Genomic DNA, 25714 nt, shown 5'->3' with positions numbered 1-25714 from the left:
CCTATCCTATCCTATCCTATCCTATCCTATCCTACCCTATCCTATCCTATCCTATCCTATCCTATCCTATCCTATCCTATCCTATCCTATCCTATCCTATCCTATCCCTCTATCCCTATCCCTCCATCCTATCCCTTTACCCCTATCCCTCTATCCCAACCCTACCCTCTACTCCCAACGGGCCCTATCCCTCTATCCCTATCCCTCTATCCTATCCCTCTATCCCTATCCCTCTATCCATACCCCTCTATCTACAATCCCTCTATCCTTATCCCTCTATCCCTATCCCTCTCTCTCCCTCTTTCCTATCCCTATATATCCTTATCCCTCTAACACTATCCCCGTATCCTATCCTATCCTATCCTATACCCTATCCCTATCCCTCCATCCTATCCCTTTACCCCTATCCCTCTATCCCAACCCCTACCCCTCTATCCCAACGGGCCCTATCCCTCTATCCCTATCCCTCTATCCCTATCCCACTATCCCTATCCCTCTATCTCTATCCCTAACGGTATCCCCCTATTCCTATCTGTAGAGGTAAGCGTTTCTGGAACTGTGACTGTAGTTCTCTGTTGTTTAAATCCATTTTATTTGAACAGTTTGTAATACAATCTAAAATGTTCCTGGGTAGAAATGTTTTATAGTTGGACTGGTCCACCTGTTACATCCTGTCACATGACCCCGGCTCACACATGCGCACTGACGTCACCTCCACGACTGCAACTTTTTCCCCATGACGAGATAGTGTCGGCTGTCCAAAATTCTCCGGTTTTCTCCCAAAACTTGCTCCTCCCGCCAGCCACAGCCCCGTCAGCGCCATGTACTGGATCCTGGGAGTACTCCTGGTCGCTTCTTGTGCCCTAGGACAAGGTAAGATCGTGGAAATCTGCTCGGAACGGAGACCAGGGGTGTTTCTTTTTTTTCGAACAAGGTGCCGAAACAAGTCTGACCGGGAAGGAGTGTTTGCGTACTAGAAAATTTTTATGTTGACTGCTATATTTCGCACTCAAGAAGAGAAACATTCAGTATTTTTCTTTGCCTGTTTTACTAATTAATTTGGAATACCCCGCATGATTTTGTAACATACGTAGTATTTGTTGCTGATATGAATCTACATGTGTCATGTTTTTGTAAAAGACTGCCTACGTGTTCCATTCGACTTCAAGCCTCACTTGAGGATAATTTACATGCACCTGTTTTTGCCTGGTCTTGTTGTCATTCAGTTTCTTGTGTGTCTTTCCCCTCCAGAAACATGTAACACCTATACTGACTGTAACACCTGTCAGACAAACAACTGTAGCTGGGTGAACTGCACAACAGAGAGCACAGCTGGTAGGTATCCATAATTACGTCAGTGCCATAAAATTATATGACTGTTGATACGTTGCATAATTGCTTTGTATAGTACACGTGACGTTGCTGAAATGTTTTGAAGGATTCTAAGGAACTTAGAGTTAGAGAAAGACTATACAACCAAAATATATAACAGAAGAGCCAATGCAGCCATGTCACAAATTGCAAAAATTAATTTGATTTTATTATTTAATAAATGTCTCCCGAATATTCACATTTCAATGATGGATAATTTTTTATTAGCCTGGGGCCTACATCATGTACATGGTGTCTGAGAAAATAATATTTTTGTGCCCAGTATCTGCTTAAAAATATGGAGTCAATTTTAAACACAGATATATATATTATACAAAAAGCTTTTTGTATTTTGAAGCATTTCAACCCTTAATGATAGAGAAAGTTTGATGGTATATATATCAACAGCTGACTTAAAAATATTTTATGCAAAATGAACACCAAAATGTTAATTGGTAGCATTTTGTGTCAAGTTAATCATTCATTGCATCAGCTGTTCTCACTCACAGAGCACACAGAAATCGTATCCGACAAAGGAAATGTGTACACTTCAACACACAGGTCTTTGTTTTGGCACACCAGTATCCTTGTTAAATTTTAACCAGACAAATTGTATTGTAGTATTTGACCCGTTCTTAAGTAAGGATGGCTATTCCTAGCAACTCAACATTTTTGTGTGCTATTACTTAGTTATAAACGTGATGGGCACTACTGTAGATATTCCACAAGCTAACTTATGGTAGACAAGGATTGATTGTCTCCTAGGTACCCCTATAAATTGGATCCCTGTGTCTGCTGGTGTAAGTGCAAGAAAGCAAATAAGCCACAAGCAGGACCTAAATGTATTACAGTAACTATGTACTGAAGTACATGTAGCCGTAGGGAGTGTTACAAGTTTTGAGGTGGTCCCGGCAAATGTATTGCCTGTTCCAATCTTGTGTTGGTCCTGGCCCTTTGCCCGAGCTCTGGTGAGCTCTATTTATCACTGACCCCCATCTGTAGAGGTCAGTGTCATAAATACCCCCTCTTTGCCTCCCTTATCTGCCTCTCAAGAAGATGGATTCATCCTGTGGATGGATAAAATCTCCTCTCTCATGGGGTTGGGTTTGCAAGAGTGATTTCACACTTTAGTAATCACTGAAGTTCAAAGTATAGGTGCTGCTATCTGATATGTCACTGAGGTGGAAATTCCTCCTAAATCCTAATAACTAATGTGCACTGAAGGTCATTAAGATAAAATGGAAGTTTCAAATGATACCAGTTCCAGTTGGCAAAGAAGTCACATGTATGAAGACTCAAAAGTTCTGGCATAAATGTATGCATTAATACAAATTGAGAAGGAAAATGTACGAGTAATATTAGATTTAGAAATTAGATGAATCCCTGTATAAATTTCTAGATTTTATTTGTCAGGATCGGTTTTTACAATTTGTCAACCTGAAATGCTTGATCGAAACACATTTTCTGTCTGTGGCGGCAATCACCAGTTTATTGCTTTATCTAGGAGCTATTGACTTTGCCTGTAAATTCAGATGTCCCAAAAGTCTCGTTCTCATGCATGGAAGCACCTCTTATCGAACCCTATTGGATAGTATACATAGTCTAAAGGTTGCCATCTGTTTTGTTGAAATTTGCCCCGAATAATTGTAGTGCAATTTGTAACATATATATTCCACTGTCATAGAAAAATCAAACCTTTAAGCAGCACCCCTATTCTTAAAATTTTGAGGAAAAGGAAGCCCTAAAAAAATAAAAGGAAATCAGGTAGCACACTGTTGGGCAATTTTTGCCTTTCTCGTATGCTTGCCAGAAAAGCTTTACAAGTTACTCAAACATGTAATGCAAATGTAACATGAGCTGTGCTCAAAATAGCATGTGATTGTTGGCTTGCCTAAAAACGTGTCATGCTTAGTCTGAATCCTGGAATCCTGCAATTGATCGTTTCGTTTTCTGAAGCTTAGGGTAAAACGGTGTGTGTTCGTGCGGTTAATATTTCTGCCGTTGCTGTGTACTGGTTTGCTGGACCGGTTCCGGACTTGTAAAAATGTTTAGGTTCAAGTAAAAAAAAAACTAAAAGTCAAGAACCGATTCTGGACTTATTACAAAAAAAACTTGTCACATACTGTACCCCTTTTCTTTCAAAACCATCTAAAACCCTCCCTAGATTGCAAAATGATGAAAACATTGCCATCGGGCATTGTCAAGTATCTGCCTCCATGTTATGTGACCCAAGTTTTACCCAAACAACATTTCAAGGTTGCCAACATGCAATTTTGTATATGCCATGGGTTTAGGTCCAGACTTACGAGTCCAGAACTTAACCTAAACCTAGGACTTGAAGTTGAATGCGGACCTGAACCTAAATGTGTGTTTAGGTACACAGCACTAGCCCTTACTGAGTTTTGCACACTGAACCTAGACAAACATGATCATATGGCAGTGAGTAATTTATAAGTTCCTGTTTTAGCTGCCCAACAGTTCCTGTGTGTCAATATTTGTGTTGCTCCCCACACTGTTAAGTGTTTGTGTGAATTCCAAGTCTATGACGTTGATGATTACTATATCAAACTACTAGTACTAGTAAAGGCTTTAATCAAACGTAGTTACCAAAACCAAATAAATTAGCCAAAGGTTTTTATGTAACTGTCAGCATTTTTTTTTTCTTCTGGGATATAATCTTGATCCATGATTTTGATCATGATTCAATAGTACATTTGTATATTAGTTACTATCTTTCCACTGGGGATGTGTATTATATACCATCTATTTTAAGAAATTTTTGAAGACAAAAAACATAAATATTGTATTTTTTATACATTGTATTAGAAATCTACCAAATGTTTAATGATCATAGATTTAGTCAGGCCCATCAAAAACTTCTTGCAAATGATATTTTTGTGATGTGTGCAATTGTATCCCACTCATGGATGTATTAAATTTGTTACATATGTTCATACTCATAGATGCAAAATATTTGCATTTTCTGATTTTCTTGTTTTAGGTACAGATGTGCTCAAGTGTGCGACACGAGGAAATGAGTCCCAGACCTGTGAAAGCCCAGTCAATATCACTGCATGTTCAGGTATGGATGTCCTTACATGTAAAAGTACATTATCATTAGTATGATATGGCAGCGTAAGATCTCAGAACTGTGTAGTCTTGAATTTGATTTTTTGTTTGAAAACACAAAAGTCATTCACATATATGGTGACAGGAGTCTAAATCTCTCCTGCTATAAATTGCAACATGATGTAATCCAACACTAGTTACCATGGTGACAGACGTCTGGTTCAGGTCATTGACCTTACTTGTTTGGAGAAGAAGAGAAGAAAACTGATCATAAACAATATGTTTTCCTCCAGTTAACATATTGAGAAGGAAACAGGCTAAGGTTAATTGAATGCTAACTGAACTGTTTCTTTCCTTCTGTTTGCATGGACATGTGCCCTCCCCCTGGTGTGGTGTAATATGTGGTGATGGCTCACTCTTACATAGCCGTGACAGTTGCTCCAAACACGACTATCCCTCCCACTACTCCAGGTAACTAAGGCTTATGAATTATATCAGTTATATACATTTCTGAGTATAAACCAGAGGGTTCTTTCTTGACATACAGTTTACCAGGGCTTGGCATGCATTCATTTTTGGGAATAGGTGCACTGGTGCACTCAACCTAAAAATTTTTTGGGTGCACCATATGAAAAAAGTAGAATGTCATAAAAAAACTAATTATTTTTCATTTCTAAAGAAAAGTACAATTAACAATGATTTTATCATTTTTCTGACACTTGGATGTTAAGAATATCTATAATACTATAATATCTATAAAGGTATATGCTACACTACAGTACATTTAACATTTTTACATTATATTGACATAAATCTGGGAAAGTACATTGTATTTGGGTGCACGACTCCAAATTTGGGTGCACTAACTAAAGGTGCATGTGCACCTAGTACATGTATTTTGAGCCCTGTATATTGTATTGTTGCATGTGTATGTCAGCAGTGATTTGAGTAACTATACTATTGAAAGTCTAGTCTGTGGAATAGATAGCATATTGTTCATGATTATTCTGTCCTGTTGCCTGTCTTGAATAATGCATGTACATTTTGTTTTAAGCATGTTGCTCAATGTTATATAATGTCTTGTTATGTACAATGTCTGCATGTCTTCCCATAACTAACAGCAAGGCTCACTGACATAAGGTAGTAAGTATGCTGCAAGGACTGGCCTTGAATATTGTATTGACTTACTAAATTGTACTTGGCTTTGTAAAGTAGAGAAGAAACATTTCTGTCATGCAATACAGTGGCAATATACTAGTATATGCACATGCCAGAATAACCACAAGAAATTGACAAACAAGGAATGGAAGCTCTAAAATGATAAATCTATGGATACATGTACATAAAATATATATATATGGCCTGCTGAGAGATATACGATAACAGTAACAACATTTGCCAATTTCCGGTTAGCCCATTTGCAATTTGTTGCACATTGTATATCTATCTAATGTCAGTGGGCCAGACAATTGATTAGTCCCTAACTATACTGTGGTGTGTAATGCTTGGTGATGGTTTGCTCTCTGTGTAGCTCCAACAACCCCCAATGGTACAACAGGGCCGACCACCCTGCCTCCCACTACTCCAGGTAATGGCACCTCCTTGTCTGTTGTGGCACTTCTCAATGGAAATCCAGAGGGGGGTGGTTGATAGATGCTGTATGTGGGGTGGGCATTGGGTGTGTGAGCATGTCTAGGTGGCATATCTAGCCTGTATTACACAACAAGCTCTCTTTGCTGGAGGTTAATGATTGGGGGGCAGCAACCTTCGTGGAGTGTGGTTTAGTCAAGCTAAGTGGCATCCAACACAAGATCTCTTTTTTTCAATGTGTACTATGACAATGATTGATATTGTTCTCAATACACTTAAGTGCAGAATGTCGAAGACAAATCTCCCATTGTCACTTGTGCATGTACACGTGTGTCATGTATAAATATGTACATGTATATGTAGCCAAAGTGTCTGTTATGCATGAATCTCATATCTTTTAATTTCAAGAAATCAACAGATCTACCAGAGGATGTTTTGTATGTACCTGTACTTGTACTCATGAGAGATGAGAAGTTAGAATGATTTGGTCAAATGTCAATTGAAAAATTGAATAGGATGTTCTGTATTTTGGTTTTTACATCTAGGGCCTGGCAAGCAAGGGCTAAAGCAAGGTATACAATATGAACAAGAAGTAACTGAATTTTTACTGTAACTGTTTTACTTTCCAAGCTACTTGTAGCAGCAGCAGCATCAAACTTACTAACAGTTACTGCCGGGACAAGGGTCTTCAGTGTTCCTTTGTCTTTTCTTTGTGTCTAAATTGTTTCCATTCAGATTCAGCTGCTCTACAATGTGGTAAAGATCAACAAATATACATGACTGTAGAATCTGTTGCCAAATTGATGTTCTATAATTTACCACTAGTCTTGGTGTTTCAAGCATTAAATTAACTCTGACTTGTTTTTAAAGGCAGTCATTCCTGTCAATGTTTATAATGCTGATACTAAAGTTTCGCATGACATTTCTTGGTATAGTTTATACGTCTTTCCTAGTTGCCAACAAAGTCAAGGGTCTTTTATTTCAAACTCTTTATTTCAAAGTTGTTCGTTATTTTTCTCTTAGTCTTATTCAGTTGAAAACCTGCCACTGTATTTAACTGTTCAGTTTACATGTGGTGTTGGTTATGTCTTGCATGTATCCATGTTTTAATCTAGTATGGGTTAACAAATGTTTTTGGAACTATTTCATAAAACACATAAAGAAATATTACAACAGACAAAAACTCTAGCAGCAGCAGTAAGGGCCACACTGCCACTCACCCCATCAAGTTTGTTTTCTTTGCTATTTCTTGAGTGTACATGTGAATCAAAGTGGGGAGAGTATAGGCAGGCAGTAGAATTTGACACCCTATGATCAAGACCAGCAAGGCTTAGAGGACAACTTCAGTTCAGTTCAGTTCATCCTTGTTATCAAGGACAACTGTATTCAGATTAAAACAGGTTTCTCCTGACGACTACTCTGGGTTTTCATGTACTACATGTAGCTTCCATGTCATCAACAACTATCTGCCTGTACCCTCCTCAGGGTTGATATTGATAGGTGCCATACATGATCATGATGCGTGTGCTTAGCCTCATGTAGCAGTGTTTATACAGTGTATTTTATCTTCCAGCCAACACTACAGCCAACCCTAGCACGGCAAAACCGACCACGAAGCCAGGCTCAAAAACGACTGCCCAGCCGACAGAAGGCCCAACAAAAAGCCCACAGAAAGGAGGTTTTGACGCCGCGAGCTTCATTGGGGGTATCGTCCTCTGCGGCGGCCTGATAGCTCTCATCTTCTTCGGCTGCAAGTTTTGGAAGTCCCGCTCTTCTCCAAACTACCACACGTTGTAAGTAGAACAACTGACAGTCTCCACGACAAAGTGCCTACAGTACATTGCTCTGGTTGGTGATATTGTACACTCACTGGTCGTTTCATACCCATCTTTGGCTCCAAAAAAAGTTTAAATTGAAATGAAGAGAAATGAGATCTTTGATGGGATATACTCAACAAAAAAAGCAATCTAGAATCTAGCATGGGTTGTATTTAATTTAGTTTTAACAGTGGCCCACTGATTTGAAGTTTGAAGGGGATACAAATTGCATTTTGCTATATGAAAAACTTTCCTCTACACATGGTTTGGGTATATTCAGGCCTGTCTTTGTCACAAAATGTTGTCAGCACTACTTGCATTTCTTCTAAAATCATTGCAGTCATATTTGTCTTATGATTTACTTCAATGAAAGCAGAGCAGAAGCAGTAACAACAGCACGCAAAAGCAGTTTTTAGGGTCGTTTTGCTGACGCTATTTTCCAGTTTTTCCAATGTAAAGGCTTGGTTTTTGCTATGGAAATGATAAAGACACAAATGTAGTAAGACAAACAGCTCTCAACTATACCAAAGTCTTCAGCAGAATTTACAAAGAAGTTTGACAATTGTAAGACCGATTTTCAACTAACATCTATGACATTACAAAACTATTTAGTGCTTGCCATTGGATTGAAATTTTCCTTGCAATTGTACAAGGACAAGTTGTTTCTAACTTTAGTGCAAGACATTTTGTCAAGGTTAAGTTTACTAAGGGGAACTAGTTGGAATGAAAACGTAGTCTGTAGCAAAAGGGTAACCGTTAAATACATGTATGTAGGAGACTTGAAAAGAACATCCTAAAATGAGATTCAATACTCAAGTAGACAACATGCTTCCCTCCTTTTCTTCATGACATATTAGTTGGTCTGAGATTTTGAATCTGTAACTTCATGCTATTCTATTGTATTTTCGTGTTGAATAATGCATATCATATTGTGATTATGTAGACATATTACCTGCTAATAACTTGCTGATATAAATTCTACCGACAATCACTTTCAAAAATTCTCTTATGTGTTATTTGATGTTTTTGTCAAGGATGATTATTCTTAGGCGGAGTCCAAATGGGTACATTTCATTGTCATGATTGAAAGTATGGTGTTGGTTTTGTAGATTTATTGTACATAGAGTTAGGAGAGTATATTTTGCTGTAAGTAATTTCTGCATATAAATGTTCGCTGGCATATATAGCGTTATTCAAAATGTGATTTCAGTTAATTTAAATTTTGCAATATGCTGTTGTTGAACAAAGTTGTCCCCCAAAGTTTTAAGAGCAGCTATACATAGTTGATGAGGCTTGAAATTCTTTAAAAAATTCAGACATTTTCAAATTTTGGGATGTAGTCACTAAAATTTTTCCAACAATTATCATACAGTAGATCTTCTTCCAGCTTTCTGAAAATTAACCTTTCCAGAAATGTTGAAATTCCTTAAAATTAATATGTATCAGGATGTAAGATTTGTTGTCTGAAAAAAGTCTGTAATGTTAAATTCTGTACGAATCTGCATGCCAGTAATTAAATGTTGATAATGAATATCCAATTTTGTGGTCTCTTCTTTTCAGCCTTACTTTTTAATTATGAAAGGCAATGATCAAGATGCATATTTCATACTGCCAGGTTATTTGATTTGAGTGATAAATCTAATAAATATGATTCAGATCAAAACAGATAATGACCTAGGTGAACTTCAAGTATTGCCAATTAAGAAAAAAGTGACAATGCCAAAGAAAGTTTTGTCGCATTAGTATTTATTTTGAAAACTTAGTTTTTCTCTTTAAGTTTTCTATCTTTATATCCCACTTATACCCTTCCTTCCTCTGTTCTATTTAGGCCGACATAGGACCTGTTGCGGCCTCTCCCTCTTTCCTGACTTTTCTGAACAAACTGTGGTAAAACAAACCCCTTTGAGTATTCTGTTTTCTTTAAGCATGCCTTTCTTTCAGTTTGCTTGCATGTTTTTGGTTTCATCTTGTCTCCACCTCTGTTTAAAATGCCTTTGTTATGTCATACGAAACATTTATTGAATGTAGCATCAAAAATCAGTAAATGTTGTTGTGAGTGTTGTAGTATAACGTGTAAAAATGGAATGGTTTGAAATTCTACTGGATGTGATCAGGTCAGATATGCAGACAATCAGAGTTTGAGTGATGAAAAGCATGGTTTCCCCAAATGTGGCGTAGTTACTTGCAAGGACATTGTACTACATAATGTCCTTGTTAGGCCATGTTGATTTGATCATATGGATGACATCCTCCAGGAGCCCCAAAACTGATGCGCGCGTGCGAATAAAAAAAAAGTTTTGCAAAAAAAAAGTTCTTTTCATTATGACATCTACGTGGTCATGAGGGTTGAGCAAATGGCACAGAATATGGTTTGGCGAATAATCTAGTCTTCAAGTTCATTTCTTTACAATTTCGTCTTTTTTCGTTTGATTTTGGCATTCTACGACATCGGTATAGTTTTTCTTAATTTTTTTGTAACTTATGGTATATTTTTGCTCATTTTGCAACTGTTTTGTACGATTTACAGTATGGTTGAAAACTTTTTTTGGGGGGAAACGGCCGAAAATTCATGCGCGCGCGGATGTCATCCATATAATCAAATCAACATGGCCTTACTTGTAATTACCAGTGCTTGTCATTAAGTAATTGACTCACTCTTAATTAGTTATTGATTCTAAAGAACATCATGAAAATGTGTAAATGATAGGATCTTCACAGGGTTGCTTTTATACATGTATGAGTTTCACTAAAGAATGATTGATAAAGTAACTCACAACATTTAATTATGTTCCATGTCACCCTTACATACTGCAGTATTAGAAGATTATTTGTGACTGCTGGGTGAGCATTATGACGTTAGGTGCTGCCTTGAATTGTTATGCTGCAGTTGTATCCCTAAATGTACTTTATTCAGATGTCAGTTGGAAATGTTAGCTAACAGTGTATGTGCACCTGTAGGCATCATTAGTATGATCATTATCAAATAGCAGTTTTGTCATTGTCGAAAGTTGTGTGTATCAGTAAAAAGCTGCACCTGTAGAGATATATGTTATATAGCTATAAAAATCTTTTATCAAAATTTGAACGAAAGCAATATAATAATGATTACTATAGCTATTAGCACAACCTATCCTGTGCAAAAATTTAATATGTTAGCTTAGCAATGGTTTAGTATTGTACCATGGAAGAAAGACTTTTTAAATCTCTCTGAGACTTTACGTTAGGTGTTTTACAAACAAGTAAAATACACATATATATGCTATAGTGTCTGTATAAAAATTGAATTATGAGCCTGTCCATAGCATGTTCTGTATCCATCATAATTATTATGAATAAGTATTTTCCCCTGTGCCTTCTTGTTGTTTGCCAAATAAATGCTGCTTGACACATAGACTGCTGTCTTGAATGCAAGTCACTGTAAAGAGCTAAAGCATGATATTGAATAGATAGGAAATTAAATGAGTGACTGTGTTCACATTTTCTTAACAACTGGACCTTGCATGGGAATGGACTGTTCTTCAGCGCATGGTGTCAACATCAAGAAACAAGTGGACTTGTGCAATAAACATAACCTATTTCAACATAAAATACATGTTTTTTAAATATTATATACTGTGATGATGTCATGAGAAAGGAGGGAAGCATGCCTTGAGTGATAAAATTTAAAAATCCTCATAAATCAACTATTTCTTTCCCCAATATATAACTGCATTTCATACGAGACCAAGTAAACTGTGTACAGAAATAAAATAATATTTTTCAACATCATAAGCTTTTGTACTGTTGGGGTTTGAGTAATTGATGAATTGTTGAGGTACGAGAAAACCGAAATGTACATGTAGGCTGAAGCCCTGATGTTGCTTGGTATTTGTTGAAACTGAAAATTTCTGCAAAATGCTGTCCATTACATTTAGATTACATACTGATTTGCATTTAACATTTGGTTTTGGTTTAACATTGTAGTGAAAAGAAGCAAATGGGGGATATAACATACAATCTGTGCATATGCTTTATCTTTGATTCTCATTTCATCCATAATGAATTTCACCATGCTGTCCCTCCTATCTCATGACTATGCACATGTATAAACTTCTTGCCAACACTTCAATCCCTGAATAAAATTGAAGTGAAGAAGCTCTTCGCCATTATAACAAAAAGTTGGGTCCTGCTATTAGGGTTGCAGAAGTCAATATTATGATGTGTTGGTTCTTGCCCAACTTCTTCACACAGTAACTCAGTGTCATTCGGTCGGAAAGAAGCCAAGAGGAAGCACACCTCAAAACCTCCTGCAAAGGTAAGAGCACTGTGATTATTCTTGAAGAGGGTCGCCTCAGATCACAACATGACTGAGGCATACATTGTAAATGGTTTCCAAGTCAAGATGTTCTAATGTCGAATGCTGTAAATGCATGTGGGGAGGGTGGCACTTGAAACAATTTACATCGAACAAAAACATACAGCAGTCGAGGCAAACTGGCTGGTATCTCTATGATTTCTCATTAGTTATCATCAATAATCAACATGATGGAAAATGATATGGTCACCATGGGCAGGTATCAGGCCTTGAGCAGACCCAACTCAGGGTGGTCGTGGTCACCTTGGACAGGTTGCTTAATGCTTGTCAATTTTTTGGGACTGAGAAAAAGCGGTCACCATGGCCAGTTGGCCTGCTTGAAGAGGTGGTCACCTTGGTAGGTTTGACTGTACTGCAAACACTAAGTTCCCTTGATTATAGTGATGTAAGTGTAAAGTAATGTGTCAGATTGTTACATTTTTCTGGCCATAGTTTTTAATTACATGTAAACCTTAGTACTGAAATGTTTTTGTAATACCATTACATGTATTTTAGAATTATGTTTCTGAAACATGTTTCTGATAGCTGTCCATAAGAGCAGATGACGTCATAGAGGCAGAAGACCCATTTACCACAGACAACCTGGACCACCATGTAGGGGTGCTCAGGGTAAGGGACACACATTTTCTACTTGTTACTTATGGGTATGGAAGTATTGCTTTGGGTGGCCACGTGTGTGCGTTTGTTCAGAGTAGTGCATTTGTTCTAACTCTGTACCCTTCTACTTACAGATATATGATGATGAAGAGGACCAAGATCACATCAGGTCTGGTCTCCCAGAGTCAGACAGGGACAGAGGAAGGAAAGTCAGCGCTGAGAGAGAACGGGGAACCATCCCTAAAGACTTCGTAGTGAAGGAGTTTCACGATGAACCAAGTGACGAGGAACCCAGTGATGATGAGATGCTGGCTTACTGAGGCAAAAGCAATAAACTATGGTCATATAGTATGGATTATGAGAATTTGAATTGTGGCAGTATAGATCTTGCACATTTCAATGCAATCCAAAAAGAAAAGGGGGGTTCTGAGATGAGAAAAACAGTTTGTAGTGTCAGTCTGCTGGGTTTTAGAAAACCCTGGAAGTGGAATCGAATATTCGACGGTTGTCCCTTCAACTGGTGTAGTTTCCCTACATTGCCTTTACAGATGCCTGCATTCCAGTAACTTTATACTTTTTAATTGTGCCATAACATGTTGTCAGATTGTGTTTGGAAGAATGATGTGCAGTACATTGTATAATAATTCAATTAAGAAAGCTTGCAGTTAATAATGGTGTTCTTTGTTAAAGAATGAAATGATGCTCATCGCAATGACTAACTATCATGGAAGGTCAGCATTGATATGCTCATCAGCCATCAAACTTGCCTTCATTTTGTTTTCTAATACACTGGTTGAAGTTTTTTTTATAGATGTCATACTGTCACTTTTTAAAAGTATTTCAGTGCAATCCATTTTGTTTGTAGTATCATTCTACATATGGAGACATAGCACATCATTGTCATGTTTAAAAATTAAATCTGGCATTGATTTTGTATTGATGAAAACTGCACTTGGCAATACATAAAGAAACTTTAAAAGGAAAGTTTTTCTGTGTAGTGCCCATAGACTGTGGTCAGTAGAGAATGTTAGTAGATTTTGAATATGCAATATGGGTCTACTGGACAATGCAAACTTGGCACAAGAGTTTGTCAATAAGACAGAGATGTTTTAAGTAACAGGGACACAGTTGTGCATTGTTGACATGTACATGTATAAAGTGCCAGCATTGAAGATTACATAATGGTAAGAAATATGTTCATATAGAAGGTAAGGCTACGGCAATGGCTGTATAACAGTGAGTTATTTTTGTAACCCAGAAAGGAAAGACCAAAGAGACTGACTAACTTTTAGCTCTTGTTTATACTTTATATACATGTAGCGTGATGCAATGACTACAAGCATTGTAGGAACAATTAAAAACTGTCATAAAAGCTAGGAGCTAAATGTTGAGAAGTTCAAACCTTCTTGCATCAGTAGGAACTGATTAGAGCTAATTCTGTTAAAGAAGATAATTTATTTTGAATTTTTCATAGCAAGGTTTTTTTGTTTATGATCTTATTATTGCTCAAGAGGATTAAAATTTAGACTGAATTCCTAGAATGAACCAAGGACATTATGAACCAACACTTATTGACAAGGATTAAGAAAAGTGTTTCAAAGAAAAGTTAATTGAGGATCCTAGTTGCTAAAAGAATTGACTTGTAAATATTTTGATTTAATTTTTATTTCTTTATACCGGTATATTCAGGAGAGATGATGCAAAAGAAGGATGTGCCATACCATCTATCACATTCCGATGGTACTGCATGTGCCAATTGGTACTTGAAACTTATGCAGTATTATACAGTCTTTCATTTTACCGTTTTTGCTTTGAAATTTATGGATGGTGGAGGAATTGTGTTGACTTCAATCTACATATGACTTTTGTATCTATGCACAGAATTAATTCAAAATGCTTGATTGCTACAGCTTGAACCAAAGGTGTTGGTAGTATACTTCACTAATATGTAATAATCAATTGGCTTGTAGTCATTTGACAGATATGCTGATATTGAATGTTATATGAGGAAAATTATTTAGTTTAATATTCAATGACAAATATTGAATAAAATGCTTTCCACCTTAAAGACTTTGCCTTCAATAATCCATGCATTATGATTCTTATGAGGTTTTAATGCTGTCTTTACTATCTGCCTTATTGTTTTGGATGGGGTGCAGATTTAAATGCTTGCTATGCACATAGGGATCAGCTAAGTTGGCGTTGACTTATATTAAAGCATTTTCTGAAACAGATAATAGCTTTTTTAGGACAGTAGACAGCCCTAATATTGGTATTTCCTTAGCCTGGGCATGTCTCAAAAGACAATAGAGTACTGGTATTTTTTGTGCTACATACATAAGGATACTGCCTACATGTACATTACAACATAGGAGATGAACAAATCTATTTTCATTATTGCGATTTATATACGCAATGGCAAGGAAAAGTTTATTTCTGTAATCTGTCATAACTTTGAGAGGAACGTTGCTGATTCGATCCAGTTATATTCATATTTCTGGTGAGGCAACCGAATAATGAAGATATGGCAGTTGATAAAACGTTGTTGGACATGTGGTTTTTTGTCCCCTTGTTTAATGAACACTAGTCTTAAAACAACAACTACTTTGAACGAAGAAAGATATCATTCTTCGTGTATGGTTGTAAAGAGATGAATTGGTGCAAGCAAAGACCTAGGCATATCACGTTACACTTTTGACAATAACCTATCACAATATGACAACATGGGTGTGCAGTGGACGCCTGTTGTAAGTGCTGAGGGATCTTTAAAGGCTGAATTATTGACAAGTGATCAAAGGAGAGCGGGAAAATCCCTCTTGAGGTAAGTGATACATAAGTCAACTTTCTTTGTTCGTGGAACATGAAGATATAGCTAGAATTTCAGGTACCTGGGAACCAAACTCCTGAAGCTGCGTGCGAACAGCTTATACAAGTGCGCAGTCGAGTGATACCCCGTCTCACGTCCCACTATCCATCGTTGGTGGGACGGATCTGAGTTGCCGGCAGATCTCGGGACAAGGCGAGAGGACGGGGAATCAATCGCCTGCGCGCGCAAGCTCTCGATCCGCGCGCGGCCTCACTAGTTTGGTTCGTACGGTAAAAAAATACGTTTAAACGCTAACATACCGTATAATGTCTCAGTAGAACTATTGGTAGATCAGTTGCCAACTTGGCCCCAAACCTCACTCTCTTTGAATCTAAATAATTTCCAACAAGGCGATCAGAAAAACTACCAATGGCTGATGAACAAAGTTTAGGTTCAGATTATATAGTTCCATTTCCTTAAATTATTAACCATTAGGACGGATCATATAACCACGTATGCACGGTTGACTTCCCCTTAAATTTAAACCTGAACTTATTCCATTTTCATGACACGTTTATAATAGTAATAATGCCTACAAATGATATTTGCGTATTCAAAAATTTCATTAGGGGAAAAGTTGATCACACGAAGTACGCAAATCTTCATGCAAACCTTCCTTTGACGAATTTCAAGACTGAAAATTCTACTTCTCGTTTCACTTCCTGCTTCCATCAATTTAAGCCAACTTGTCCATCACACTCGTCACTTTATTATGAATGTTGTTGAACATTCTGTCAATGCCATATGTATTGACTAAAGTGTTGATGACAGTAAAGAATACATGCGAGAAAGACAAATCAGGTAACGTCGACTAGATCATAAAATTGTCCTTTGTTAGACTTTGTTGTGTTAACAGTACGTAGGCGGTACGGTTGCCATGCCGCACGGTTGCACTAGCAACGTTCCGTGGGTCAGTTTGTTTGAATAACAATGTCTATTGTGTGCGCGGAGTCAGTTATGTGTTCTGGACGACATTGGCCTGCTCAAATTTCTATTTTGTTTGTTGCAAAGGAGTGTGACGCTGCGTGCGTTGTCAACAAATACCGTGAACACCACAAAGGGAAAATTTAATGCACAGATCTTTATTCTCCCAAGGCAAGTAAAGAAAATCACATTGAAAATATGCAAAAGGACACTATAACTCTGTTTGATAAAGTGCTAAAAACTGTTCTGTTTAGCTCACTTTTGTACATTTATGCCGACAAAGTGTAAAGGCTCAAATTACAATACAAATAAGTTTTGTTCAGTGTTCTAACACGGGTTGTTAACGTCCAATTTCTGGATGGTTTGGTAGGAAACATTTTTGTATTGGTGCCATTTCAAGCATGGTCATGGGAACACAACTCAAGCCCATCGGTAAAAAAACACGACTTCTCAGGAAGAAATGGGCCATAAAACATGATTGCAAACACACTAACCAAGCTAAAACCTTATGCGACATTCACACATAGTCTCTGCAAACAGTTCCATGGCGAAATGGTACTCGTTCACATATTTAAGTTCATTGACCTTATATACTTCTGAGTTGCATTCATGTTCTTTTGACAATTTGAGTTGAATTTGTGCACTTTTGACTCTTATGTACCGATTATGTTATGTACAACTTTGCATTAAGTTCTTTAATTTCATTTGATGTTTCCAGTCTGACCTTTTGATTCGGACTTGAATTTATGTTTATATGATTTATGTACCTATGTTTATGTTTATGTACCTATGTTTATGTTTATGTTTTGGTGTCTTATAAGCCCATATGGGCTGGGCGACAAAAGTCGCAAGACAAGTACGTTAATAAAAATTCATTCTTTCATTCTTTCTCTTTATTTCCTCCCATAGGAGATCAGTGTCACACTAATACAAAATAATAGTCACTTTACATATGCTAATTAAAATATGCTAGTTAAAATATATCTTGTAGGATATTCACAAGGATGATCAAACGATCATAATGTCGGCAATTAAAAGGTGTTCACTTTACGTCACGTATTACACTATAGGGTATTTTCGTTTGTTATCTCCCTTTTGCACCGTAATAAAATGCTCAAAAGGCATCAAAAGTCTCTGATTCAGTCCGTTTTGCCTTCACTTTAAGACTCACACACACATACACTCACACACATACACTCACACACACACACATGAGATTGTCCTTTGTTAGAACACTCACACACAATGATAAAGATAAAATAAAGATATTATAAGTCACAATATGTACCACATGTTCCCGTACCTTCTTAGGGAAAGCTGTCACTCCATCTCCATTAATACTGATGCACCAAAGCAACGACTAATAGATGTCGTTTTTTCAGCGTAACTGATGCTCTCACTGAGTCTCTACAATGGAGAAGATGATGAAAAGAGAAATGGCTGTGGCAGATCCGATAAGAATGGGTAAGTAGTTTTTGTTCAGGGTGATGATTGACAGAGGCGATTTGAACCATACAGTTTTCTGACAAATTTAGTTACAAGAGTGTTACAATTTGGTTATAAACATCAATAAACATATGGTCATAAACATTAATTAATACTGACATGGTCCATGCTATTGGGAACCTTTTTATGTTTAAATCTGGAGCATTTTATTTTAAAAATGAATGGAAGTCTGACTTTCTTTTCCTCAAATAATAGCTGAATTCATCTACTTTAAGAGTCAAACACAAAGGTTTTTCCTGGCTAACAGTAAAATCATGTTGTTCATTGAATTCATTAAGTCTTAATTTGTAAAAGTCTTATTGTACAAATTTGTAGAATAATTAGAGGTAATAAGATTTCGACTGTAATACAGAAATGTCTTGTCTAATCCTTCCTCCCTCATGTTAGTTTCTGCTATCTTAAGCTCAAAACAAAACTCAAAACAGGCAATGTCAAGTTTAAACACCTGATTTGTAATGTTATACCATACCTGACATTCATCTGGCAAAAGGGTAGGAAGCTGTGGTCGGGTTTCTGGTTTTAAACGCTTGTTAAACAACGCTTTGCTCCACTGAATAAGAGAGGAAGTGGTCACAGGTCAGTCAAACATTTTGTCAGAAATTGAACTTTGTATTTCCAAAACGATTCTATTATACTTACATGTAGTTTTGGTTCAACAAACGTGCTGCTTACAAATTACTTCTGACTCCCAGGCGTACATAAATATGTGCCATTTTGACATTTCTTGTCGAAAACGAAATTCCTTCTATGAGTTTGTTTGTATAATTAATGTTATATATGTTCTCACACGTTTTTACTGAGGTTGGATTTTCTTCCAGGTAATATATTTGCTTGAGTTTTCTGCTGCCATTTTCAGTTTCAGTTTTATTCAGATCCACAATTAGCCTCATAAGAGGCTATTCTTCCTGTGGTCTACACATTTGAATTACCTCAACATGTTGACTCAGAAAACTAAAAAAAATGTGACCCCACACCTAGTTGCCTATGTGCTTGGGGTCAAAGGTCATCGACATGGTTGCCTGAAGGCATCTTGTTTTAGTTGCATAAATTATGATAATGATCAGAAATTATTCACATCTAATTATGTCAAATTGTCCCTCATAGATTAACTATATATACTTAAAAATCACAAAGTAGGGTCACAAAAAAGCTATATTTTTGCAAAACATTATGGGGTCGGTTTTGACGTAAGATTCGTCGCAAAAAAAACCTACGGTGCTTTGCCGCTGTATTTGTATTTGTATTGATGTTTTATTGGTTTCAGTGTTTGGTAATTTGTTTAGTAATTGATCTTAAGTATTCAGCTAAAGTAAAGGTTAGGAAGCAAACGCCATCTGGTACAAATCATCTAATTCTTGACAAGCTATATAGGCTTACTTCGGGAATAAAATACACTTTTTGGTACAGGTATATTACAGCATGTATCTTTGACGATTTTTCTTACCTACTTCTTACTTCGTGTCTATCCTGAGTCATTGTAGTACAGGAAGTGTAGACCCCCAAAGCAAAAACTCAATCAAGTTAAGAACATGGTGCATATCATGCCACCATTTTTTCGCATGTGCCTAGTACGCATGTGCCTAGTACGAATGATCTAGGAGACGAACGTCAACGTCGTCTGCGTGCCTTGAAAGGTACTTACAGGTGTCTTTAAAGGTATTTGTAATTTGTCAATCATATAATTTACTCTATATAAGACATGTATATCACTGTAAATTCAACAAACATCTGCTGTGAAGTTATGCTTGATTTGAACTGGTGCAAATCACCGCGAATCACCGTAATAAAAAGTGAAATTTAAGGTTCGTCCATTGGTGACCGCCATGTTGTTGTTCGCAAAACAGCGTACGCTAGATTTACCATTACTTCTGTGCTAGTATATGGTTTGGGGTGCATTCTTGCGATAAAGTGGCGACTTTCTGCTCCATGGCATGGAGAGGTAGAATGGATAAATCTTAACGTTGTGTAGAACTTTTCAATCAGTGGCTCTGGCGTAGGGGAAGAGGGTCAAGCATGGTCTCGGCACCACGTGGTGTTTTTTTCATCTAGGAAGGGCGAACATTTTATCCGTAAACTGTGGGTTTATTCTCCCAAATCTACAGGTGGGCGTAGTCGATAAAAACTACTATGCTCTCACTGCATGCACTTGAGTTGTGATCACGTCAAGGGGGAACTTTTCATATACTCAACATGGAATCGCAACACGAAAAGCTTGTTCATTTGAATCAAACACGTATGGATCTTATTTCAAATGTTAAGATCTTACTGCCTAATGTTTAAGAGATTAAGTTTTCACGTTACTTTATACGATTTTCAAAGCAAAAAGAACACAAAAGAATTTGTCTAGAAAGCAGGAGAAGATGAATTGCAAGAAAGAAGAAACATGACATACATAAACAGGCATGGCACAGGTACAGCAATCAAAACAAATGAACACAAAATTACAGAAAACTTATACGAAGTACGAAAAGCTTGGAACTAATTCATTAATCATATAGTTCATAACGGTTTGAACATAATGACTCTAAACATGCAACATATATCAAATGACAAATTTCAAAAGTCTCAACAATATACATAGTAGCGAGTCAAACGTGTTTAGAACAAAGACAGATGTAAATTTCCCCACTTGCCAATATGTTTGTGTGATTTCTCCCTTCTATTTTGAAATTATAAATTCTAATTTACAGAAATAGGTTTTGTACTGTAAAAAACATAGATTTTTAGCCAAAAGAATAATTAAGGTGGATAACACTAGTGATAAGCCAAATCCCCCCAAATCATGTTACAATCGTTTAACTGTAGGTGAATGGTTGAAGTACCAACGGTCATCCTGTGTTCAGAAATCTACTACGCAAGGACTGTTCCCAAACATATGGACCAAAATTGAAAAAGCTTCTTACTACGTTTGTGATGTAGCAGTAGATGCCATACGTTGTACCTGTAAAATTGTTATACACTGTAGTTTATTTGTACATCTGTATGCTTTATTTTTACCAATGCCAACATATACATCTTTTACACCAAATGCATGTACAGTCATGTTTCTGTTTTGCATAGACTTCTGGCATGGGTCTGTCTGTCAGCAAGTTATGGAGGGGGTTTGGTTGGATTTGGCGGCGCATGCAGGTTTGTTTTTTTGGCGTGCCTTTGCAAATAAGTACATAACCACAGTATTAACCACTGTATTTATGTGGCACAGCATTCATGTGGTCATGTACGTGGTTTTATCCTGGTTCTATCCTACATATCCTTTGTACACATTTATCACTGTAATTTGAAGTACTTTATATTGCGTTTACGTTTCTGTCTTTGCTTCTTTCTTTATCCATGCCTAAAACATCCACATTATGGAGGTACATGTATAGAACATGGTGACACTACAATTACTAGTACCAAGGAAGTTTAAGTGCTAGATTTAACCTCATGTTATTACATACACAATTTTTGTGATAATTGGTTAGAAATAGACTGAGAACATGCCCTACTGTATTTGTTCCTTGTATGCAATGGTGTGGCAATATCCGTTGCAGCGAATCATTTTCCGGACTTCAATGTACATATACAACTTACATCTTATAGCTAAGATACAGGCTACAAGCCTGCTTAATTGCATTCAATAATACCAGCATTCACGTCATAATATTAAAGCAATCAAGCAATTCGTCGTCAAAGTTTAGCACATTCACATGATGTTACATATTTCAGGGCAATGACTACCAAGTTCTTCATTTCAGGGCAATGGCTACCATGCTCCTACGCCAGAAGTCGGACTGCTTGGCAGGTCTGAGTTATGCATAAGCACATTTCCTATGCCGCAAAGGGACGAAGGAAGATATGCGGAGAACCAGGTAACATGTTATCTTAATTTTTTTTTCTTTTATGTTAAAGTTAGTTTCCAAGTTGCTCTAGTGCGGATACATACTTTTGTACCACGTAAGTTGTAGTGAAATATCCGGTCTTGACGAAAACTTAAAATTGTTGTTATAGGATGGCAACAGTCGGCGTCCTGAACAAGAAACTTGCCCTGCAAACTACTGTGCCTATCGCGAGGTAAGATGAGTATGCCTGGTGTTTATGGAGATACAAATCTAATCCAATATCATGATAATTTGAGTGGGCCAGCACGACTGAAATGACTGTGTTTGTAGCACCTTTAGGTTTAGCTACAACTGTAAGTTACTTGTTAATTTCAGACACCAATTTAGTTCAAAGATTGACCTTTTCTAACAATAATGGTATTTTATAAAACAACATAAAAAGATAGGCTGTACCACAAGAATCTGAATTGATAATGCAGACTTATAGACATGGACACCTCTGTTTTGTTCTTCATCAGGTTGGTGAATGATTAAATAGCAAATTAAACTTCGTTATTCACAACCATTTGTTAAACAAGTGACGATGTTTCAACAACCTGTATCAGGGCAATTATGACTGATTTACTGTACTTTATTGTGAACCAGTTAACTGTCAACCCGGGTAGTACTAGAACCAGTGATCCTGGTGCACCAGTACAAGTCAATTAGTTCTTGTTATCGTTTGGCTATTATACAGACCATTTGTATTTTTGTTTACAGAACCTAAGATATGAGAATGACCTCCGTGCTGCACACATGTAAGAACATACAAGAGGGAATCTGGTCGAGAAACGAGCACTTGAAAGACGTGAACAAGGAACCATTTGATTGTGTAAAAGTTAGAAGTACAATTGGCTGAAATATTTGAAGGTATTTGTAACATGAAGAACACAAATCAGGACCTACGAAATTATATAAATGAATTTTAAGGAAACTATTTGATTGCCAGTAGCAGAAAACCGTTGCCAATTTAAACATTCAGTGTAGTTTCCTCAACAATTCTTATCACCCACAAAAAAACGCTTCTAATAACTCAATTTTACATTGTGTCCTACCGTTTTATTGCGTTTGTCATTGGGTATAAAATTAGTCATGTGCTTCCAACATCTTTGTTCTTATAATTAGTACGCTGTGTTACATATGTATTATCCTCTGTATTTCTGTTATATTGGATTCGTTTTTGTTGATTTATCTTCTCATTATGTGTACATGTAAGTGGTAGCGGGAAAATATGTCTTGAGTAGTGCGTTATCACTTTTGCTATCAACTACCGTCCTTAATGTGTCAACAATTAAAACAATTATGAAAGTTAGCCACTTATCTGGCCATAGAATTGTGCTGTTAAAAGGGCAAAAGTCACATAACAATTGGCAATCTTGCCCAACGAACACGCACTGACAGTAAGATAGTGTAAAAAGTTCAGTTATCAGTCATTTCCTTACAGTTGAATCATTAACATCTGAAAAGACATGAAAATACAAATATGGATCTTGATGATATGTGCGGTTTTCTAGATAGCATGAATGAAACTTATTTTTTGCTCGACAATCGTACATGTAACTGTTATATATGTTACAATGTATGGCACAAAATCAATAGTACATGGCTAGTATATCCTACAATTTAACGACTAAATATTATCACAAAGTATATGAGTTACAGCATATACCAGTAGTCATGTATGGATAGCTTGGCTTGCATTTGGAATGAGGTATAAAGCTATGGATATGGGAGTTGTACATGACAACAACATGGAGTGTGTCTGACATGTCAGTGGACAGGATGTTGTTGTCAAGACTAGGCATGGTCTATAGTTGGTTTTTCGGAACTCAGCACAACTCGTGAAGGTTGTTTTAACAGTTCACAAGCACCAGAAATACGAAATGATAATACACGTATGATATAAAATGATTGCATATGTCATTCATCATATGAAGATTTTGTCCTAGAGAATCTTGTCAGTTTTGGGGGCCTGTAGTGCCCCTTGTTTAAAAACGATCAATATGGCGTTGGTGTGAATTTGCACCTGTTTTCAAGTGCATGCATCTTAACCTAGGCAGCATTTGCCAAGTATGATCATATGTATTCTGATGTATACTCTGTTAATCTTTATATTCCTACTAATGTATGTTATCTTTCGATTTCTTCATTTCGTCTTTTGATAAAAGCCACTTTCTCGCGCCATGTAACGAGAACTTGAAAGAGATTCTTTTATGCTAGGTCAATAAAACAAACGTAGTCTATCTCCCCTTAATATTTGCAATTGCTTGCGGCGCGCCTTTGACGGATTCAATGGTCAATTGCAACCTCCGGTATTATTCTTAGTACGTACCCGTGGATCGAGGTTTGTATGCTACGTATACCTGCGCAACTTTGGGAGTTTCCCCGCATATGTATATGTCTATGGCAATCACTCGATATCTTTATTTGCAATCAGATACAGATTCATGTACAGATACATATTCATGCACAGATACAGATTCATGTACAGATATACAGGTACAGACTCTCCGAGTAGGATAACCGTGTCAGTCCCTACACCTGAGTGAGGGTCACAGTTGACACGGTGGCCTTCGCGTGGATTTGTTTAAGGTGGATAACAGGTTGCGAATCTGAGACCCACACACTTAGGCATCGTAATATGCATATGTACGGTATTTTTTAACACTGAACTAAAAAAAACAAAACAAAAAACAGACCACTCTGAGCTAAACTGTAGTTTATGATGTGGTTGCAGCAAATCAGAACTCAACTTCCTTGTTATGTTTCAGATACGCAACTGAATATCGCACTTAAAAAGGGGCAACGGTAGACTTTGAATACAGTTTAGTGCACTTCTCATATAACACATCTCATACGTCTATCTAGTCTTACGTAATTTTTTTTACATATACTCTTTGTAGCGCATTGTTCCCCCATGTACTGCGTACAACTATGTAACAATCATAGCGAAGGTGTGTTGCAGAGGCTGCGAGTTGCTTACCACGATGCTTTCAAAATCATCATGTCTCAGCCTCGCTCCACTAGTAACAGCCTGCTCTTTGCCCACTAGTTGGGTGTCGACACCTTCGACGCCAGAAGGCGAAAGCTGACGCACTCTTTTGCCGCCCGCCTCCTGGCGTCGGGTAACGACATTATCTGTATACGTTTGTACAACACCTATTCCCCTATTTCACGCACTTAAGTAGTGTAGAAAAATTCATATTTCTTATGCGACTAGACAAGCCACCCATCGAAAAACAAATCTGTACATTTATTGCTGCAATAACAGAAAAGCGAGGAGAAGTTGAATTTATATAACGATAGTTAATTTTGTATTTGTTGACCGTGTTCATTGTTATTGTTTTGTTGTGACCTGTACTTAGCCAAGTGTGGCAGAAATGTGCAATAAAGGTCTTCATTCATTCAATTATCAGTCTGCTTTTACGCCCTGATGCCTTCCCCAGAAGTCAGTTCTGGCGTCGGTAGGCCTTCTCTCAGTTTTTTGTTATCCTAGACATTGTATTTTTTAGATCTATGTATATTGTGTTGTCTATGTTGTCTATGGGCTCTGCCTGAATCAAACAATAAATGAAATAAATAAAACAACAAAAGTAACTTACCCAAGGTGATGCAAGCAAGACGTCTTTCTGTTCTTTATTACAAATATCCGTCAAATATTGATTATAAAAATCAATTTACATGTCGATCTTGATATGAACTCAGTTCCGCATGTATGATTTGGTCACACTGGTCGAGACGTTACCATTATATTTATAGC

At 37.1% G+C, this 25714-nt stretch overlaps 1 protein-coding gene across 3 annotated transcripts; it reads left to right on the top strand.

The window, feature by feature from the left end:
* Nucleotides 1–682: 682 nt before the first annotated feature.
* LOC109464701 lies at nucleotides 683–13133 on the top strand. Of its 3 annotated transcripts, XM_019761760.1 has the most exons (9): nucleotides 683–873; nucleotides 1252–1335; nucleotides 4373–4453; nucleotides 4867–4911; nucleotides 5972–6028; nucleotides 7604–7823; nucleotides 12078–12141; nucleotides 12727–12810; nucleotides 12933–13133. In XM_019761760.1, exons 1-9 carry the CDS (start codon nucleotides 822–824, stop codon nucleotides 13116–13118), a joined length of 873 nt encoding a protein of 290 aa, XP_019617319.1. In that variant the 5' UTR covers nucleotides 683–821; the 3' UTR covers nucleotides 13119–13133. The 3 variants fall into 3 exon arrangements, with proteins under 3 accessions (XP_019617319.1, XP_019617320.1, XP_019617321.1); XM_019761761.1 differs by lacking the exon at nucleotides 5972–6028; XM_019761762.1 differs by lacking the exons at nucleotides 4867–4911; nucleotides 5972–6028.
* The last annotated feature ends 12581 nt before the right edge of the window (nucleotides 13134–25714 follow it).

Source organism: Branchiostoma belcheri, unplaced genomic scaffold, assembly GCF_001625305.1.
Source record: "Branchiostoma belcheri isolate BF01 breed outbred unplaced genomic scaffold, Haploidv18h27 scaffold14, whole genome shotgun sequence".
Classification (NCBI taxonomy): domain Eukaryota; kingdom Metazoa; phylum Chordata; class Leptocardii; order Amphioxiformes; family Branchiostomatidae; genus Branchiostoma; species Branchiostoma belcheri.
Note: the sequence above shows the minus strand (reverse complement) of the source record. Positions and strands in the feature narration are given on the sequence as shown.

What these genes read in the sequence shown, in the direction of transcription:
- LOC109464701 (XM_019761760.1), top strand. Translation starts at nt 822, where the DNA reads ATGTACTGGATCCTGGGAGTACTCCTGGTCGCTTCTTGTGCCCTAGGA. An exon ending in CACAACAGAGAGCACAGCTG is followed by an intron (nt 1,336 to 4,372) that starts GTAGGTATCCAT and finishes TTCTTGTTTTAG; the next exon opens with GTACAGATGTGCTCAAGTGT. An exon ending in CCTGCCTCCCACTACTCCAG is followed by an intron (nt 6,029 to 7,603) that starts GTAATGGCACCT and finishes TTTATCTTCCAG; the next exon opens with CCAACACTACAGCCAACCCT.